Genomic DNA, 22,304 nt, shown 5'->3' with positions numbered 1-22,304 from the left:
AGTGTGGGGAATGATAAAAAGGAATGAAAGAATAAACAAGCAAGAACAAGGCCTGCCAGCACGGCGCAGTGATTACAATCATGGAGACCGAAGCCATCCGCCCGGGTTTGAATCTGTGCTGCACCACTTACTAGCCATGCTCTTGGATGAATTATTCACCACTCTGGAACTTGGCTTTCTCATCCTTAAAATGGGGTTAATAATAGTTCCTACTTCATATAAAGTTGCTATGTGGATTAAATGACTTAACACTGATATTCGTAAACACTTAGAACAGCTCTTAGCAAACACTGAGTACTACATGTATGTTTGTTAAACTTAAAAACATAGATGATAATAATAAACACATGAACTGAGGAATCTGTAGAACTCAAATGTCTCCATTTGACTAAACGTGACTTTAGGGCCTTTCCTTTGCACAGGAGCAGCCGACTTAAAATATAGCACACAATCATCGTATAGCTGTGGGGCTACGAGATTCCAGCTTGATACGATGAAGTCACAGCACCAGTCCCCTGAAAGTGCATCTGCATTGATCCTCTCTACCAAAGGGAAGATTCTGAAACCAGGAACCCAAACTGTTACGTAACACACTGACTAGTCCTACTAGTAATTATTTAATCCTGGAATCTCATATAAGCAAGAGGAAGAAAGCATAGTGAGCTTATAAGAGATAGCCTAATTTCCATCTTTCTCTGTCAGCGACATCACCATTTTCCTAGTAATCCTGGTCTAAATCCTGCAGGCATCACTGACTAATCTCTTTTATTAAGGACACTAGGCATTACTGGGGAATCAAAGAAAAATCAGGCTGATTTTTTTCCTTCAAATGTCAGGTTTTATTTATTTTCAGTATCTAGTAAGTCAATAAGCCTGCCTGTTTACCTGCCATGGAAGTGTTTCTTGCATCTATCCCACCCTCTGTTTCCATGGTAGCCACTGTAGTTAGAAATCTCACAAATTGGTTACCTCATACCAGTCTGTCCTTACTGTGATGTACTTTAGAAACACTCTGTTGGTGTGCCCATCATTGTGACAAATTAAAGGTAAAAAAAGAAAAATAGACACAAGCCAGAAATAGTATATTAGGTAGTAACTAGGTCACACCTAAATGCCCATTGACAGACGAATGGATAAAGAAGATGTGGTACATATATATAATGGAATATTACTCAGCCATAAAAAGAAACGAAATTGAGTTATTTGTAGTGAGGTGGATGGACCTAGAGTCTGTCATACAGAGTGAAGTAAGTCAGAAAGAGAAAAATAAATATCGTATATTAATGCATATATGTGGAACCTAGAAAAATGGTACAGATGAACTGGTTTGCAGGGCAGCAATTGAGACATAGATGTAGAGAACAAACGTATGGGGACCAAGGGGGGAAAGTGGTGGGGGCAGGGGGGTGGTGTGATGAATTGGGAGATTGGGATTGACATGTATACACTAATATGTATAAAATGGATAACTAATAAGAACCTGTTGTATAAAAAAATAAATTAAATTAAATTTAAAAATTAAAAAAAAAGTGAACCAAATGGATTTGGGTCCAACATGGCTATGAAGATAAAATACCTTCCTCTGGAATAAATATACAGACAGCAAGAGACCTGAACCCTGTCTGAGGTCAATTACAAATTCTTGCTTCTCGACAGATGTTTATTAGAGACATAAAAGACCCTTGGAGATTTTGGGGGCTTAGAGGTGGGCGAATATCAAAGGAGCAACTGGGAGACTTCCCTGGTGGCGCAGTGGTCAAGAATCTGCCTGCCAATGCAGGGGACACGGGTTCGCGCCCTGGTCCCAGAAGATCCCACATGCCGCGGAGCAACTAAGCCCGTGCACCACAACTACTGATCCTGCGCTCTAGAGCCCACGAGCCACAACTACTGAGCCCACATGCCACAACTACTGAAGCCCACACGCCTAAAGCCCGTGCTCCACAACAAGAGAAGCCACCACAATGAGAAGCCCGCATGCCGCAACGAAAAGTAGCCCCCACTCGCCGCAACTAGAGAAAGCCCACGCACAGCAATGAAGACACAACGCAGCCAAAAATTAATTAATTAATTATTTTTTTAAAAGGAGCAACTGGGCGTTTGTTATGAAAACAGTGAGGGTTTTGAACCACCACCGCTGTGGGTTCAGAAGTGAAGCAGGGAAAGTAGACAGTAGGAAGAAGTCAGAGACCTAACCCTGGGCAGGAACCCATTAGGAACAGCATGGGGTCATTGGCCTCTGGGAAGAATCAAAAGCAGGGCCTGCAGGGGGCTTCCCTGGTGGCGCAGTGGTTAGGAATCTGCCTGCCAATGCAGGGGACACAGGTTCGAGCCCTGGTCTGGGAAGATCCCACATGCCGCGGAGCAACTAAGCCCGTGAGCCACAACTACTGAGCCTGCGCGTCTGGAGCCTGTGCTCCACAACGGGAGAGGCCATGACAGTGAGAGGCCCGCGCACCGTGATGAAGAGTGGCCTCCGCTTGCCACAACTAGAGAAAGCCCTCGCACAGAAACAAAGACCCAACACAGCCAAAAATAAATACATAAATTAAAAAAAAAAATCTACCCGGGATTTGTTTTAAAAAAAAAAAAAAAAAAAAAAAGCAGGGCCTGCTTCTCGGGTGGCCTCCTGACACAAAGCCCTCAGGCCTGGCTCAGGACACATGGCACATCCTTTCCATTACCACTGCTGGACATCGCATCAATTCTGAACATGCTAACAACCAAGAAACAGTGGTTGGGGAGTCGAGGGTCATAATTTTCTCCATTTTCCAAATTTTCTTCAACAAATGCCATACCACTTTTACAATGTAGAACTTGAAAGATAAAATTAATTAGGTGTGAAAAAAATCAAATTTGCCAATTACAGACTCATGTGGATTGGAGGTTCCTCTTGTCAAATGTCAAAACCAGCTGGGAGTGTCACTGGATTGCCAGTAACTTCCTCAAACAATACTGCTCTCATTTTAATACCAAACTAACATTAGGACACAATGGCAGTTTCGGCTATGGGAGAGAAGAAGGTAATTTCTAAGGATCGGACAGGACAGGTGTGTGCAGGATTCAGTGGTAGGTGGCTTTGGACACCCAGGAAGGGAGGGGATGGAGGAGGGATACAATGGGAATGTGCTAACCATAAAAGTGATCCATCTTTAAATCACACGGAAAAAAAGGAAGAAACTCTTTCTTCCTTGACTCTCCCGTATGAGAAAAGCTCCTTGCTACCAAGACCAAGAACTCCACCTGGTGCCATTGGTAAGAGAGTGCTAATGGGGGAGCCTGGGTCACTGCCCACAATTTCAAACTGTGCCGTGCAGGAGTCTAGGACGCCCCCTTGGGGACTGCCTGGGACTGAAGTGAGAGAGGAAAGGAAGGAGGTTACGGTCTGCCCTCCGCGGCTCTCATTTCAGGCCGAAAAGTTCTGCTTCACCTGACTTCTCTCTAAGATTTCTACTTAAGGTTCCATGGGTGGGAGCGTGCGAAATGGGTGGTGAAGGGGGAGTCAAAGGGTACAAACTCCCAGTTATAAAATAAATAAGTCCTAGGGATGTAATGCACAGCATGGTGACTATGGGTACCACGGTTAATAATACTGTACTTCATATTTGAAACTTGCTAACAGATTAGATCTTAAAAGTTCCCATCACAAGAAAAAAAGATTTGTAACTATGTGTGGTGACGGATGTTACTTGTGGTGATCATTTCACAACATATACAAATATTGAATCATTACACTGTACACCTGAAACTAATGTAATATGTCAGTTATACCTCAATTTTAAAAAAAAAAGATTTTCTTTTAAAAAAAGATGTGCAACTGAAGTATGAGAGTATACATACTTTTTCAGCCCAGTCATCTGAGCTGATAAAGTATACAAACTGGAATACAGTATATGTATATATGAAAGACTATTACATTACACAATTCAAACAGTCTTACTTTCAAACAGTGCTTAAAACTGTATGACGGGTATCGATCAGAGCCTTCTCTGCTTTCAACACGCCTTTTACAAAAAACAATGGCTTTTTCGTACAAGAAAAGGTGCCGCTGCATTGGCTTGAATCTAGCAAAATCCTTCATCTTTGTAGCACCTTTCTTGTGTCCAATCCAAACACTGAATGCACCCTGCATTATCATCTTGCCCAGCTCATTTAAGTTTCCCTGGAATGGAAAACCCAAACTCATTAGTACAAGGCAGAGCAACATTCAGATCTCTGGCACCAATATTACAGTGTTTAGGTTGAGTTACTAAAACCCTGAAGCGTAATTTATAGTTTTTAAAGTTTCACTCATCATAACTTTTCACAGGAAAACATGCCATGTGTCACCCAGTTACAAAATGACTGTGGGACCAGGAGATAGAAGAAGCCTCCTTTTCCCTGGCTTCATGTTTCCATTACTTCCTCAATCCTAATTGGTAAATGACCTCTCCCAGTCCAAGTTTTCCCACGGGGGGCAGTTAACTCTAAAGATTTGATCTCTTTCTTCCATCTCTATCCTGGACTGAGGCAAAGAGCAATTCTGAGACCATAAGCCTCCTTAGAATAGACCCAAACATTCCAGCAAGCGGGATCTCCCAAGGTCTGCACTTGGGGGTGGGCCTTGTTAGGGACAAGGGGAATGTTGTAAATCCATTTGGGTGCTGATCTGAAGCCAATTTTCCACTTAGCATCATAAGTAATAATGCTGACATTCGGATCCTTCATTTGTCTGCCTCTTACATCTTATTTCTCAGTTGATTCCAGGAGAGGAAGAAAGAGATATTAACATGCTTTCCCTGTAGAACTGCAACAATCATTATGATCTACTTACGATATAGCCATTTATTGCACTCTGATGCATTGAGTCATTAACTGACTTCAGTAAATCCAGTATCATGTCAAGTGCCTCCTTTAATTGTACAGATCCTTCGCAGTCTTTGCTATATTTTAATAGCTCCTGTAATTAGAAGTCAAGAATTAAACTTAATATTAGGCAGATATTAATAACTGGAGAAAATGAATACATTTTTGGCTAACACACTTTCGAGGAGGAATCCAAAGATAATGGCAGTTTTTCGAGTAATTTCTTTCATATGCTATTTGTCACATTAATACTATATTTAATAACAATGTCAAAACTGGGGAAGAAATGGAATAGTGACTAAACAGTAGAAAGCAAAGGTCATTCAATGCTTCTGGAGCTGGAGAACTATAGGTATTAGGACACACTACAGATCCGTTTTTAAAGCAATTACACATTTTTTGGTCCTCCACTTACAGCAATTCATTTTATTCATTATGCATATACCATAGAACGTTGTAAAAAGACATTTTAAAACAAGCTATGTTGTATTTATACTTAACGTGACATTTTTGGAATTCTTTCACATTACTCAGAGGTGTGCCATCTTCATTTTTCATTGAGAAGAACCATAGGAAATACAGTCTCAAAACTATAGGAAATACAGTCTCAAAACTATATTTGTTTAGTTCTGCTTAACAACAGTAAAAGTTCTGCAGTCAGGGTTATCCATATATCAGTGTAACTTGTATGGACAATTAAAAAGCTAGAAGCATTGATTCAACTGCTAAGTCCAGCTGTCCCAGTCAGGAAGCCTACCTATTTCTAGTGCTTACTAGTCAGCTGCTTCCGTTTTAATAGCTTTGACACATTTGACCCAAAGAAGTAAGTAAAGAAAGAAACTAATGTTTCATGCAATTACCTTCAACAGTAACTGATATTTAGTAATCCGTTGCACTGGTTTCAGTAAATAGGAATCTAGACCAAGTCTGTGTTTTAATTTCCTTTGACATTCCTGTCATTAAAATACAATGATCAATAAATTTAAATTGACATTTACCTATGAAAATGTCAAATGTTCATTGATTAGACCCAATACACACGTTTCTTACATCTCAAGGAAAATTTACCAGAAAAATTGCTGTTATATATGGTATGGAAATTGTAAGAGGCAGTATGTCTAAAAAACTACAGTAAACTTTATTTCAAGGATTGGAGAGGTAGAAAATCCCCAAATTTCAAAGACTAAAAAGTTTTTATATATAAATTCACAATGATGTGGAATGCTTAAAAAGTAAGAAAGCAATGAATGACCATAGGTTAACATGACCAAAAAGTTCTTCAAAGTATCCAAGAAAATTAACAAAAGGCTCAGCTCTGCAGGCCAAGACCCAGAAAAGAAATAGGTTGTACTGAATATAAATCAGACTGGGTATGAGAAGAGTTTTTTAAATGTCACAAGAAAAATACAGCCCTTATCAACTGGTGCTACATTTCATCTGATTATTGGCTTGCTGCCACTATAAATATAAGAGCCATGACTTTGGGTCCTGGGAACATTGTAGGGTCCATAATTAGGGCAATATGGAGCTGTTTAGGATAAAATCTGCATATAGGAAGTGCAGAACACAAAGGGAATGGGAGAGGAGATATCTATGGAAGATCCAGGACCCTCCTCTGTATGTGATAAAATCCAATACATAATCTAATTCGATTATCAACTTTTATGGTTAAAAATGGTGGACTGATACATGTATTTAAGCTCTCCACTCATGAAACCCAATTAAAGTGATGGAAAAGTTATTTTTACAATGAAAGACCCAAAGTTACAAAGATGAAAGAGGGAAAAACATTGACAAAATTTGGAAACTGGCAGAGGGAAAAGCCAAGGAACAACTCAATTTATGTTAAAGAACACACTTCCCCCTCCTCCACGAAGACTCCAGAATCAAGTACCTCTGGAAGTTGGAGATGAAGGTGGGGTTTAATAAAAGATGACTGTTTAAGAAGTAATTTTAAAAGTTTGTTTAAGAAGTAATTAGATACTAACCACCTCTACAGAGGTGTGGAGTAATCAGGCCCCTCATACACCGTTGGTAGGAATGTAAAAAGGTGCAGCAGCTTTAGAAAACAACCCAACAGTTCTTCAAAAAGTTAACAGAATTACCATACGACCTAGCAATTTCACACCCAGGTCTATGGCAAAGAGAAATGAAAATAATGTCCACACAAAAACTTGTACACAAAAGGTGGAGACAACCCAAATGTCCATCAACTGATGAATGGGTAAATAAAATGTGGAATATCCATCCATACAATGGAATATTATTAGGCCATAAAATGGAATGAAGTTCTGACACTTGCTACAACATGGATGAACTGTGAAAACATGATGCTGAGTGAAAGGAGCCAGACACAGAAGGTCACATATTTTAAGATTCCATTTATATGAAATGTTCAGAACAGGCAAAGCTATAGTGACAGAAAGTAGCTTTGTAATTGCAGAGAGCTGTGGGGCTTGGGGGAAAATGGGAGGTGACTGTTAAAAGGTATTTTTTTCTTTGGAGTGATGAAAATGTTCTTAAGTTGACAGTGGTGATGGCTGCACAACGTTGTGAATATAGTGAAACTACTGAACTGTACATTTTAAAAGGGTGAATTTTGTGTTATTTTAATTATATCTCAACAAAGCTGTTACCAAAATAAAAAAAAAAGAATTAAATGAGCATTAAATCTAAACAAAGCAGCACCGGCAGCAGCAGCAACAGTAAGCATCTTAGACATCATGCCACTGTGCAAAACTGGGTGGCTGCTGCCCTTGTCCTCATAGCAGAAGAAGGGATGTTTATCTGAAAAGAGTAAAACAGAGGGCCTTTGGACTAGGGAATACCAGGTCCAGCTGACGGCATCATACCATATTGAAAGCAAAGAGATTACTTGAATATTTATGTACCAACTAAGAGACTCTCAACCTTTCCCCCCACTTGGCTACCAGAACACTGGCAGCCAGATCCTTATTCTCCAGGTAGCAGACTGGAGGATCTGACCAGCCTGAGCAAAATGACCTAAACATACAGGTCTTGGGGATCCTCCAAGGACCCAGCAGTGAGGACCATGGTCAATAAACCCACATAAGCACAGGAAACTTCTAGTGAGCTTTTTAGTGCTTATTCCTAACGCAAGTGGACAACCAAATATCACCAGACATTTGAGGAAAGTGACAGAAACAAAAAAAAAAAGAAAAGAAAAGAAAGAAGAAAAGCAATATAAAGACAACAGAAACTCTGCAAGGAGGATAAAGCTATTTTTAAAAGGAAAATCTATTATAATTCTCCTCATATAGATAAGTGAAGATATTGAATTCATGAAACATAAACAGGGTTGTACTGAAAGGAACATTCAGAGAACAAAAAGGGGTAGAGGCTCTTCAAAATTAATAACATGATGGCAGAAACAAAACCCTCAACAGAAGGACTGGAAGATAAATCCCAGAAGATACAGGAACAAGACAAAGACCCAGAACATAGAAAGAAAAGATAATTAGAGGACTGGTCCAGTATCTCCAACATCTGTACAATAGAAATTCCAGAAAGAGAAAATGGAGAAAATTGTGTGGAGAAAATCAAAGGAAAAAAATATCCAAGTAAATTTGGACAAGGGGTTCCAAATTCAAAGGGATCACCATAAGATTGGATAATGGCACAGCACTGTGATATTTCAGAACCCTGAGGATAAAGGAAGCTCCCATAAGCTTTCATAGAGAGGACAAAACTAGGTCACATGCAAAGGAACAAAAATCAAAATGGCATAAGATTTCTTAACAGCAACACTGGAAACTAGAAAACAATGGAGCAAATACCTTCAAAATTCTGAGGAAAATTATTTCTTACATAGAACTCTATACCCAGTCAAGCTAGCAATCAAGTGTTAGGGTAGAATAAAGACATTCGCCGACATGCAAGCTCTCAAAAACATTTACCTATCATGCACACTTTCTCAGTAAAGCTACTGGAGGATGTATTCCGCTGAACAAGTTAATAAAACAAGGAAGAGACAGATATGGCACCTAGGAAACAGGAGAGCCTTGGCAAGAGACACGTGAACAGACTCCCTGAAATTGATATTCACCAACATTCCAAGATGGCAGCTGCACAATGGGCTTAGTGAGTCTAGATGAGCAGGTCAGAAGACTCCAGGGGAGATTTTTTCAAGATGAAATTCAGAGAAAATATAATATTTAAATGTACTAAGAAGAGACTGATGTAACTATCACAACTGGGAGAGTTTGGGGTAGAATAGGGATAAGTACCTAGAAAATTAAGTGAGTAAAAAAGACACTTGTAAGAAAAACAATAAGGAAGGAAAAGCAACCGTCTTATTCCACATTATTCACCTGAGCACAGAAATTACATAGTCTCAATAATTTAACACTGTATATCAATCTAACCAGAGTTACACAGTATAACTAGATTGGGCTATTTGGAGGAAAAGAATGTATGTGTGTATGTGTGTGTGTGTGCATGTTGGAGAGCAAGAACAATGAAAGAAAGCTAAATCCTCCTCTTCCATCATGAGAAGTAGCAATATGAGTATGATATTTGGAGGTATGGAGGTAAATATCGAAAGAAGTAGCTAAAAGAGCAGAAAATAGTTGCCTCTGGGGAGCAGCATATATGTTTGTGTGCATGTATGTATATTTTGGGGTGGGTCAAACCGCTCTTATATATATATACACACACACACATATATATATATATATATATATATATATATATATATATATAAAACTTACTTAAAGCAGAAAATGAATTTATAAATAAGAAATATCCCAGTATCTTCCACAGAGAGTACATCCAATACCTGAACAATTACTATACCTGGAAAAAGGCGCATTCTGAATACTTCTTCCAAATTGCCTCTGACCTGGGCTTATTCTGACAATATTTTGCATACATTTGAAAATCATCTTTCTGTGATAAAAAGAAAATTCAAGGGTATTAGCAATTTGTGAGCATGTACTTTTCTTATCAAGGAAGCCTGAGCAAGAGTGAGTATGGCCAAGCATCACAGGGAATGTGGCCTAAAGGGCCTGTCACACTGGCAGCTGGTCAGAAGCCCTCTTTATATTCCAAGAACAGCATGCCCATCAGACCAGATACAGGGACACATAATTATCCAAGGAATTTCATAACTTCCATTTACCAAGTTTAAGAGTTAGAGGGAGAAAAGAAAAGTCAGAGGGAGAAAAGCCTTCTTTGAATGAACTATGAAAACAGACTACTTTTTTCATTACTATGAGGTAATAGGGTACCACGAAATACGCTCCTTCTATGCTTTCAGTCTCTCACTCCCTAGTGAATGAACTTAGAGTAACTCCCGAGGTCTTTGGTTCCTCGGAGCATCATCATTGTACCATAACACTGCGAGGCATGTGCCCATGCTATTCTTTCTCCCTGGAATCTTCTTTATTTGAGCCTCATGTAAGGGGCTACCTCCTACTCACTCATTAACATCCATCTCATGAGTCATCTCTTCTATACAGCCATCATTTATACCTCCAGTCAATATCAGATGCACCTCTTCTTGACTCCTATAGGACCCTTTGTATATCTCTAATATACCACATCTCACACTGTACACAATGGATTTCCTGTCTTTCTATGTGGATGCTCTTGGTATTCCACATTGCCTAGTAAAGTGCTTGGCACAGAGTAGGTATTCAGTAGATGGCTGTTGAATGAATGAACAGATCAACAGGCACTTATTAAATCCCTACTGGTTGCCAAGAACCATGCTGACCTTATTAGAGATAGAAAAATACATAAGATATGGACCCTGCCTCAATGAGCTTTCCATCTAGTTGGGGCAGATTTCATGAATATGTGTAAAGATGCGTAGTAATGTAAAATTCCCAATGAGTAGCACAGACAAAGGAAAGAGAGGTTGCTGTTGCTTAGGGAAGTCGGGGAGGAATTTGGCCATGGTTTAAATGCGCTTGAAGTTTGGATATATTGAGAAAGGTTCTGCCTTATCCTTATTATTTTCTCACGCCATAAACGCTTTCTGAGATAAGATATCTCCTTGGAAGCTTTCAGTGATCACCTCTATCAAACTGACTCTCAAACCAAGACAAAACTGATCTTTCAAGAAGAGGAGGAACTAGATAAGCAGAGAACATTGTGAGAGAAAACTCTAATGGAAGAGAGTGTGATTACAAAGTCTGGGAAGTCAATTGTACTAAGTACACTCCTAGGACGCAGAGAAATGAGCCTCCCTGAATGATCTTGTAGAATAAAAGGAACACACAGCTCCCCATTTTGCAAAGTTCCTGTGATAGATGCCTTGGTGTCTGAAAGCCAGACTCCATTTGATTCAAAGACTTCACATGTATTAGAGGGGAATATCAAGGCATCTCTTAGGCTAAAAATTAACCAAGCCAAGAATGGTTGTGCTGAGATGATCCCAAATCTCCCATCTTCACAGCCAGGATGGTCCTTGGACTCCTGGGATCACCCAGGGGTCAGTGGACACAAGCTGAGCCATTGTAGCATTTGATACCACAGAATACAATGGCCATTTGCACGTTCGAATACCCCATTCCTGTAACAAAACTTGGTTTAGCCTCAAATACTTGCTGGAGTGATGTGTTTCCTCCAAGAACATAAAGACATAAAAAATAATGCCTACCTTGTCTCTAAATCTGTAAAATGACCTGCTCTTTTGGTGGCCTATATTTATCTATTTTGAAATAATCATTGAACTAACCCTTTCCAGGAAACAAGGTCCCACTCTTTCTGGAGCAACAACGCAATTTTCCAGACTGCTCGTGAAAATGCTGTAAAAATTTCAAAGAAAAAATGATATGATTTTGTGTGAAATATGCTAAATTGGTCAATAACCTTTTAAATAATAATCACGAAAAAGAAAATTCAATTCAGCAATTACATACTTGTTATGGAATTCATATATTTCTGCCATATTTCCAAAGAGAACATCCTTTTTATTTCTCAGGAGAGGTGGTATAAGGTCAAACATCTCTGGATTATCCATCTCCTCTCTATAGCCCTACCCAAAATAAATACATTTATTCATTTAAAAAATATTTACATCAACATTTGATTGGGCCACCAAAGGTATAGGTATAGCAGAACATATATGGGATTAATGGGTAAAGTTGTTTGTAATTTTAACATTCAAATTTTCTAGTTCCCAAAGTTATCCACTATTATTATTATTATTATTTTAGATAGCAGAACAAGGAAGTCAAGGTTTTCTACTCAATGGGTAGAATAAAGTAACAGCTCTTTGGCCTTCAGGGTAGCTTATAGGAAAACAAAATAGAAACAAAATAGGAAACAAAATAGAAACCAGGTATGAAAAATGATATTACAGGTCATTAACTTCTCCTTAAACAGGCAATAATTGTTTGGGTTTTTTCAGACCAAATTAACATTATGACATTTGTATCCAGAGAATGTTTTTTTTCCCATACTTAACGCTTTACATCACAATCTCTAAAGAGCACCCTGGGAATAATTATAACAATCTGCTGTATTCCTAAGGGAACAGCTTATCTGTTCTCTAATAAATTCTGAACCCACAATTCTCACTGCTGAGGGAGAACCTGAATATGCACATTTAATAATCAAGGAAGGAGACAAAAAGAGAAGTCTGCCCGAAGCACTTCCTAAAAGACAGGAAAATACGATCTGAGTCACTTACCAACAAAACAGCAAGTAGTTCCTGAACATACACCTTCTCTGTCTGTACCAGCTCATTTAGGATGTGACTAAAATGAAAGGACCACATTTGTCAGTTATTTTATGGCTTTAGAATTGTATTGCAACATTTCACTTATTATCATTATAAATTGTCTAAGATGAAAATTAATAATGCAGGGGAACTACCAATGGTTTGGTTTTATCATCAAAATATAAAATTAATTCTATGGTTTCTAGAGTAAGTACTACGCACAAGACTTAAATTTTTTTTTTAAAAAAAGATAAGTGGGGCTCAGGAGTTATTTTTAAATGAGAAAGAAAACCCCATCTTATTTCTAACTCACTAAGCTTAAAAATCATTTACTAAAAATTCACAAAATCTATTCCTAAAAATCTGAGGAATACTTTTTGCAATTAACAATAATCGCGCCTCGAATAAACCTCATTGGCTATGATGGTGCCACTGTGCAAAAGCTGGAAATACTTTTCTGAACAGCACAGTTTCTGTGCTATAGTTCTCTCTCTCTTGCTCAGAAAAAAATGATATTAGCATTTTAGGCACAATTTTTCCTTTTTTTCCCAGTAATGTTCTGGAATTTTCCAAGACATGATTATACTGGTTTTCCCAAATATAGATGATACTTAAGTTTCTGTAGTAATATTTTTTACTGTCTTTTTAAAATAAAATACATTTTCCTTCCAATGTGATTTCTAATTGACATCATATTTAAAATTTATTTCCTCACTCCCCAATATAAGTTACCCATTTAATTTGACTTCTATCCTTGGTTTCTTTTAAATTTTTACACTTTTAAGAAGTAACATTTAACAAGCTTTGACTATATACATAACTTGCTCCAAAATACTGGTTACTTACTCAAAAGTCTGTGATATAAAATTTAAAAGGTGAATATTCATATGTGGAATATGAACATAATAATATAAAAGTGAACGAAACAATGATTTTTATTAGCACCTATAAAATCACATTGTATATCTACATAATGCTTTGTAGTTTTTGAAACACTGACTCATTCACTCTCACCTCTTTCATAAAAGAGGAGACTAAGATTCTGAAAATATCTAGCTAATTTTCAAGTCACATAAACAGAATATAGGTTGGCCAGGCCTAAATCCAGGACTTCTGACACCTTCTCTAGTATACTTTTCATCACATCCAGTAGAACCCCATTCTGTGAACTCAAAATTCTAAGCACATTTGCCTTGAACACTGAATCAGAGCCTCCTACTGGTAGATGTATATATGGGTGTATGTTAATAAATAAAATATACTTTAAAATATCCAGGCTATTGTCATTGTCCAAACTGGAGGACTGAGCAGAACTACTCTTCTCCTGACAATCATGCACCACTTCAATCTGAAATGAAAATAAAAGTGAAATTAGCATCTACGTAGGTATAGTTCTTTTTCATGGAACTCTAGCTCAAATTAAGTTTTCTTCTTTCTACGTTCTAACTATATAGATAAACTGAAAAGTAACACTATGAGTATGATTTTTTCAGAAATAACTTTGATATGTACTAGTCAAAAAAAATATTTCAGTTGCCTAAGAGGACAGATTTAAATTATTCATTACCATTTACTTTATATGTTAAGTAATGTTTCATTTCTTTGGCACTTCGGGAAAATGAGGTTAATTCATAAAAAGTTGATTGTACTGGGACTTCCCTGGCGGTCTAGTGGCTAAGACTCCGTGTCTCCACTGCAGGGGGCACGGGTTCGATCCCTGGTTGAGGAACTAAGATCCCGCATGCCGGGATTTCCCTGGTGGTGCAGTGGTTAAGAATCCGCCTGCCAATGCAGTGGACACAGGTTCAATCTCTGGTCCGGGAAGGTCCCACATGCCGTGGAGCAACTAAGGCCGCATGCCACAGCTACTGAGCCTGCACTCTAGAGCCCGTGAGCCACAACTACTGAGCCCACGTGCTGCAACTACTGAAGCCGGTGCGCCTAGAGCCCGTGCTAGGCAGCAAGAGAAGCCACTGCAATGAGAAGCCTTCACACCGCAACAAAGAGTAGCCCCCACTCGCTGCAACTAGAGAAAGCCCTCGCGCAGCAATGAAGACCCAAGGCAGCCAAAATTAAAAAAAAAAAAAGATCCCGCATGCCACGTGGCACGGCCCCCCCTCCGCTGCCAAAAAAGCTGATTGTCCAGATAACTAAAGTTTATTCATTGAAGAACCAACATGGCTTTTTAATCTTACTGAATTTTTAAAAATATTTATTTATTTATTTGGTTGCGCTGGGTCTTAGTTGCAGCAGGTGGACCCCTCAGTTGTGGCTCGCCAGTTCCTTAGTTGTGGCAATGCAAACTCGTAGTTGCAGCATGCATGTGGGATCTAGTTCCCTGAGCAGGGATCAAACCCGGGCCCCCCGCATTGGGAGCTCGGAGTCTTAGCCACTGCGCCACCAGGGAAGTCCCTAACCTTACTGATTTTTTATGGAAATCTGGATAGCAAACATTACATGAATCCTTGAATTCTTTAACCAAGGACACACAGTATCACTGACCCTTTTCCCAGTGACTCAGTGGCATCATCATGAACATGAATGATATGATAAAATCTAATGACACACTCCAGGGCCAACAAGATGTGCAAAACTGTCTATTGTGTCTTGAAATGGCTGCGACCTGTTCATCTTTCTCTGCTCTCCGCCACACGTCAGTGATCTCCCTGATCCTAAACCACTGCCTTATTTTGCAGACTCCACAGGACTTGGACTGCCCCACTGAGTCGACTGCATGAGATTTGTGATGGTTATTTGCTCTTTGGAAGCATATCGCAGGGATCTTGGCTGTACTGGACAACTGAGCTTGCAAAAAGCCTAACCCCAAAGTAAATGTAGTGTTACTTCTTAACAGCTACAACCGAAAATGAAGTACAGGATCTATCAGCTGAAAAGCATCTCCACACAATCTGACCTACTTATTACCGATACATGTGGAAGGGAACAAACATTCATTGACTGCTTTCTATATATTGAGCAGGCACTGTCTTAGGTGCTCAACACACCTCATTATATCTAATCCGCACAGCAATTTAGCAAGCGATGGCACACTGATCCCCATCCCCATCTTACAGATGGGAAAACTGAGGCTCAGAGAGGTTTAGCAACAGGGCCAAGGTCACCTAGTAAGTGATGAAACAGAGTCAAGCCCATGGTCAGCCACCATTAACATGCTCCCTCTTTAAAAGGTGTGCTTTGGGACTTCCCTGGTGGTGCAGTGGTTAAGAATCCACCTGCCAATGCAGGGGACACGGGTTTGAGCCCTGGTCCGGGAACAGCCCACATTCCATGGAGCAACTAAGCCCGTGCACCACAACTACTGAGCCTGCACTCTAGAGCCCGCGACTCACAACTACTGAGCCCACGTGCCACAACTACTGAAGCCTGCATGCCTAGAGCCCGTGCTCCGCAACAAGAGAAGCCACAGCAATGAGAAGGCTGTGCACCGCAATGAAGAGTAGCCCCCGCTTGCCACAACTGGAGAAAGCCCACGCACAGCAATGATGACCCAATGCAGCCTAAAATTAATTAATTAATTATTTTAAAAGAAAGAACACACAAAGAAAATGTAGGGTGCTGCAGTTTTGAGGAGGCTACTCTCTGCAGATACCAGAATATCATGGCTAACTGAGAAGGAATCTTAAATCTATCAAGAAATGAATAGATGTCTGTTTTGAGCCAAGGGGATGGTCCATTAGAATCTGTCCTTTGTCCATGTTTCACACTTGCAGGACTGGAATCACTTATGAAAAGAAATCTCCTTTTGTAAGAAGATGCAACAATTGTTTAGGTGAATTGAGGTGGGGGCAGGAATGAGAAGCTGGAACTTATGTGAGATGTTCTACAGCAATTATTCTGAACTTGAGCCAAGACCTGAGAAACTGCTCATATATCTGGGGCTATGCCAGTACTGCAATTAGACACAATGCAACAGCAGCTTTTTCTTTTAGATGAAATAGGCTTTCAAATGCACAATATTGGTTTAGTGAATGAAAAAATATGGTTTTAGCCCCTATCCCAATTCTGAAACTACAGCAATAAGGCCAATTTTGAATTAATTAATGATATTTACTTTTATGTTGCTCTGACTTTGTCTCCAAGTCTTCCTCCCTGGTAGAGAAATATGAAAGAAGAATTTCAAATGAGAATTAAAATCAACACTTTTCATAAAAATACGTGCATGTGTGTTAGAGAGACATTAATGTTCCATCATGTTTATATTAGTATTTTTAAATCACACTATACATAACAGATGATTAGTTAGACTTATCTATATGATTTCAACTTCTTACAGAGCATGATCTTGCTATGTATTCACCCATTCTCTCATTCATCAAACATGTGCTGGATTGCCAAGCAAGCACGAAGCTAGATGTTAGTACCCATGAGTATTTGCAGGTTTAGTGTTCATTCTGCTAACATAAGCATTTAATCAGAGGGTAGCTCACTGATTAACTGAATCAAAAAGAATTTTGGAAAAAAAATCTCAATTTAAATAACAATTATAGCCTCTGACATTTATTTGGCACTTACTACATGCCAGGCACTATTCTAAGCCCTACATGTGCATTTTCTTTTTTAACCCTCAAATCAACACTAAGCGATAAGTACTACTTCTATCCCCATTTTATAGGTAACTAAGCTTAATATCTTGTCCAAGAAGCAAAAGTGGTACCAAATCCATATAGTCTACTATCAGAATCCATGTTTCTAACTACTATATAAAACGTTTCTGAAGCACATTAAAATGCTAAAAGAAAACCAAATAAAACAAAAGAAATACTTTATCAAAATTCCAAGCTTTCATCTTTCTGTTCTTCCTACGTAATCTTTCTTTTTCCTTCTGTTTAATCTTTCCATTTTGCTTACAAAGGGTGAGCTCCTGTATTATTAAGAAAGGAGTCCAGACGTTCCTCCACAGCCTAGGACATGGTCCAGTCAAAGACTAGGCCAGGGGCTTCCTTGGTGGCACAGTGGTTGGGAGTCCGCCTGCCGATGCAGGGGACACGGGTTCGTGCCCCGGTCCAGGAAGATCCCACATGCCATGGAGCGGCTGGGCCCGTGAGCCATGGCCGCTGAGCCTGCGCGTCCAGAGCCTGTGCTCCGCAACAGGAGAGGCCACAACAGTGAGAGGCCCGCATACCGCAAAAAAAAAGACTAGGCCGTTTAGGCTCCTAATTCTCAGGGCTGCTGGAAGGAATAGACTTTTTGTCCTTTCTTCCTCGGTGGGAGCCATTACAAGGCCCACTCAGGGAAAGACTCTGTTGTTAAGTTCTCTAAATCTTATCCTTCACTTTCATTTACTTAAAAATATACTCTATATGGGAATATTTACCTTTACATGATATATATGTAAATAGATAAATATAAATTAGACTTAGTGGCAATTACCATATAAAATCAATTTCTCAGTAAATACTGATACCCATCACTTTAAAGACACTTGATATACAGACATCCAAAGATACTTATAAAGGAAACTTAGGGAGCTTTACTTATTAGCTTTACTAATTAATTCTTTGCAAATACATTAAGAGATGAAAAAGGAATATATACACAACTTATGAAGAATGCATCTTTTTCTGAAAAGCAAGGTAGATGTATTCATTCTTTTAACAATATGACTATATATATACACACATATAATTCTTAAGCACCTATACTCTCTGCTAAGCTTTGTGTCTGGTGCTGGGCATACAAACGTGAACTGCACACAGTCCCCCCTCTGACAGAGCTTACAGTCTAGCAAGAGAGACAGGAAACAGGCAATGACGCTAAAGCTGAGAAGAAATGAAGAGGGGCTAGTTATGCCATAGCATGAACACCTGACCAAACTGGGGTGCAGGGGAGGAGGAGAGGCAGGAAGGAAAAGCTTACCTGAAGGAAGAGGCCTAGAGATAGGAAATCTGATGGCGGAGTAGGAGAGAACAGTAGGTGTAAAGTCCAAAAGGCAAGACAACTAGGGGCATTTAAGAAAAGAAAGTGGGAAACAGGGAGACTGTTGTAGTTGGCAACAGATGGTTGTTAGGCTGGATTCCGGAAGTGGCAGTGAGGGCTAGCAGGGCGGATGGAAACAAGTGGGTTTTTTGGACTGATTAGAGGTCGGGAATGAGTGAGAAAGGGGAGCAGGAGAAATGGTATCAGTTTTGGGGTTCGCTGAGACTGAGCTGCCGGTAGTAAATTCAAGGAGGCAAATTGGAAACGCAGACTCTGAAGTTTAGGAGAAAGATCTAGACTAGAGCTACAGATTTGGGAGCTCGAAACACATCTTACCCCTCGCACACAATGTTCTTCCATAACTTCCCTCTGTATGAAATGTTAATTCAGCAAGTAGTTACTACATCTTGCTAGGTGCCAGGCACTGTGTTAGATACAAGATTCTATTTGATGCAAATTAATGAAAATAAACAAACAAAAACACAGTTTGACTTATTTTATAAAAAAATTGATTTGACCAAATCTTTTATTTTTTTACCAAATCTTATATATTTGGCTTAGCAATTAAAAGTCTTGAAGAATTATTTGGAACTGATTGTCAGAATCCCCACTACTCACAGGCCAATTAGGTAAAATGAACAGTGTTTGTAGCGTAAATAATGCTCTGATTTAATTTAGAAATCATGATGGATAACAGATAAAATCATTTATCCATCCATGTCATTTATTCAGTAAGCTGCCTTCTTCCTTATAAATACATTAGGCAGTTCTAAACCGAGGCAAATTCAAGCTACTCCCAACAATTAGTTTCATTCTGGGTGACAGAGAGTCTCTACAATGAAAGCAAGCTTGATTTATTTTAACATGGCCAATTGTTTTTTTCCTGTTTTTGTCTTATGAGTGGTCATTTGATGAAAGGGAATAATCTACTTTTTATATAGTTATTTTCCAAGGTAAGTTTAGTACTGAGAGAATAATGGATGCTTATTATGAAAAAAAGGAGAGAGTTAATCCTAGGCAGAATGCAAGAATGAATTGCTGCTGGTTTTAGATGCCAAACTGGTTTTTCACACATACACAAACTCAGAAAATGTACTGATGAAAAGTAATAAAGATGGGTACCTTTTGAAAAAAGTTTACATGCTTGAAAGAAAGAGTATCCAACTCCCACTGCAGAAAGAAAGTGTAACGCCATTAAATAAGAATATCAGAAAGAAAAAAAATGAAACAACACAAAACAAAATGTACTTTTAGTGACTAAGGCCTTGAGTGGGTCTTGGGCAGTCTTTTCAGAGCCCTGTTCCTCAACCCGAGGCATGCCGCTTTCAGAACGCCCTCAGAGGAGTTGAGCTTTTAGAAGACCATAAACCAAGAGGCCTTAGTCATGAGGGAAAGAATAGTCTAGTTTATTGAGTATTTTTTATATTCTACAATTTTTTTCCACTTTGTCTTCACAACAACACTTTGAAATCACTAAGTATTATTGTTCCTATTTTACAGACAAGGAAACCAAGGCAAAACCAACAAAGGAGGTTAAGTGAACTGCCCAAGGTCACATAACCCATGAATGGAGCCAGAAATCTGAGTTCTGTCTTCTGCTTAGGAATATCAACCTATTCTATTTTTATTCTCATAGCTATTGGTTTTTATCCCCTATTGGTTGCTTGTTCTTTTTATTCTTTTTCCCAGTATCTTCTTAGTATAATTTATTTATGGCATTGTTCATGGTTTTACTTGTGAGTATATTTGTATATTTAATAACTATTAACTATATAACTTTTATCATCTTAGCCTAGTTATCTGCTTTCATCACCTCGTTTTAATCTGATCCATGCTGGGGCTGAGCTGGATTTTTATATTCATTATGCCTGGCTCAGGCTTTCTCTGATTTTCAAAGCAGTTCCCATCATTAATGAAGTCTCTGATTCTCTCAGATCAAAGAGACCGAATTTAGTGCCATGTTCACCCACTCAACTAACTTAGGGTCCCAAAGGCCAAATTTCTTTCCCCTAAAAGGCCCCAGAGGCAGCTCAAGAAAAACCTTGGGGCAATAGACATCTTACTTCCAAAGTAGCTCAACATCACAGTGACAATAATTCTTTTTATCCCATAGAATGTAGAAAACAGAAATGGATATTACATGTTTAACACTAGTCTACAAAGATTAAAATGAGTAAATGAACTTTGTAACAGTTAATTACCAGTGAAACTACTCAATTTACCTGTGCCTATTTAGAAAAGGCAATTCATTCGATTATTTATCTATCTTATCATTCACTTACTAGAAGCTTATAAGAACCAAGTAATAGTTTATCCCAAGAAGTGGTAAATGCATGCGTGTATATACCAGTTTCATATGCTTTCCTCTACCTGCTGAAGAAAAGGGTGAGTTTGATGCTAGTATAATGTTCATATTCATTGCAAGACTGGGCAATTCAGTCCAGATGTTCATCATCCTGTACTATACTATACTACTACTATGTTTAATTATTGTACGATAATCTCTATCACAACTCCTGCCTTGTGCAACATAATTTGTACATGACCAAGGACGCTAAAAATAAAATTTCAGTTTCTCGGGACTGAAGAATGAGTTCAGTATTTACATCAAGAGTAACAAAGTAAACAATAGCAGGGAAAGAAGAGATAGAAAAGGGGAATGTAAGATACTCTACCTTGTTTAAGTGAAAAAAATGGTTCCCTAGATCTGATCAAACCGTCAGAAGCAGGTACTACAAATGGAATTGGCCTCACATGCTTATCAGTCAGGTTTCTGAAACCGGCTTGTTGGTTCTCAAATATACGTCGGATGTTTTCAAGCTTGAGTTGTATGGTCTGCATTTGAACCTGCAGGTTGCATAAGAATTCTATGAAATAGTTTCTGAAATGGGGGTCATTACAAATCCTATTACATTTCTCATATTCAGACAGATAAAAAATTAATATAGAGTTTAATATATAACTAGAAGAAATTTAGGAAAGTAATGGGAAACAGATTAATGCATTATTTCACATGGTTATAAAACCAGAAGGTCTTAGCCAAAGCAACTTGAAGAAGAAATTTATCAAGCAGTCATGAAATAGGTCACTGCATAAAGTGATTTACCCTTCATTGGGTGAAAGGGGATCAAGGCCTGAAAAGAAGGCGTGTTTGGTACGAGAAAGCCACCAGGTTAAGCGTTACCATGGTAGTTTGTTATATTTTAGCCTGCAGGACATTCTATAGTTCACCATGTTGTAAAAGGTTCCTCAGAGCCACTGATGATTTGAGGCAGCTAGAGAATCACTTGGTTATCGCCACGTTTCTGATCTTCTGGAGCATTCCCCTCAGATCTGCAGCTAAGAATGGATTTAGATACTGCTCCAAACTTAAGGGTCAATGAGACATTTTAGCAGCAAATAGCATCACAAATGCTCTTATCCATAATGTGGAGACAGGGCTTCATTGCAGCTGCAACAGGGTGGTGCTGAACTAACCTATAGCTCTCTACCCTGCCAACACCAGCCTCTGCTGCTCCCCCTTCCCCAAGAAGACCCAGATCCATCCCTCATCTCTTCATCCTCAAACTGAGTAGGAAAGCCAGATCTGTGTCCCCAGAGCATCTGCTGGTGGTCACTGCAGCACAAAGGAAAGATGTTTTGGGTAGAGTGTTCTTGATATGGGTCCAATATTCTAGGACAGTTTTGGGCCTTAGTCCAAGGATGCACAAGAAAATGTGTGTGAGAGCTCCTAGTATGTGAAAAGAGTTTAAAAATAAGGCAGTCATGGGACTTCCCTGGCGGTCCAGTGGTTAAGACTCTGCGCTTGCACTGCAGGGGGCACGGGTTTGAT

General features: G+C 39.0%; 1 protein-coding gene across 2 annotated transcripts in view; it reads right to left on the bottom strand.

Moving 5' to 3' along the window:
- The window catches only part of MCF2 (MCF.2 cell line derived transforming sequence), a gene marked incomplete at both ends in the record, with an annotated part of 83,653 nt that overhangs the window by 29,429 nt on the left and 31,920 nt on the right, over positions 1–22,304 (bottom strand). Inside the window, 11 exons of one of the 2 annotated variants that reach the window (XM_081222959.1) lie at positions 3,941–4,162; positions 4,814–4,939; positions 5,706–5,798; positions 9,661–9,753; positions 11,549–11,618; positions 11,733–11,848; positions 12,506–12,572; positions 13,798–13,883; positions 16,608–16,645; positions 19,595–19,642; positions 21,148–21,319. In XM_081222959.1, the coding sequence (XP_081079085.1) occupies positions 3,941–4,162; positions 4,814–4,939; positions 5,706–5,798; positions 9,661–9,753; positions 11,549–11,618; positions 11,733–11,848; positions 12,506–12,572; positions 13,798–13,883; positions 16,608–16,645; positions 19,595–19,642; positions 21,148–21,319 (1,131 nt within the window). The remainder of the gene's footprint in view (positions 1–3,940; positions 4,163–4,813; positions 4,940–5,705; positions 5,799–9,660; positions 9,754–11,548; positions 11,619–11,732; positions 11,849–12,505; positions 12,573–13,797; positions 13,884–16,607; positions 16,646–19,594; positions 19,643–21,147; positions 21,320–22,304) is intronic. The other variant, XM_081222960.1, reaches the window with a different exon arrangement.

This window comes from Mesoplodon bidens (genome assembly GCF_964165515.1).
Source record: "Mesoplodon bidens genome assembly, chromosome: X".
Taxonomy (NCBI): domain Eukaryota; kingdom Metazoa; phylum Chordata; class Mammalia; order Artiodactyla; family Ziphiidae; genus Mesoplodon; species Mesoplodon bidens.
Note: the sequence above shows the minus strand (reverse complement) of the source record. Positions and strands in the feature narration are given on the sequence as shown.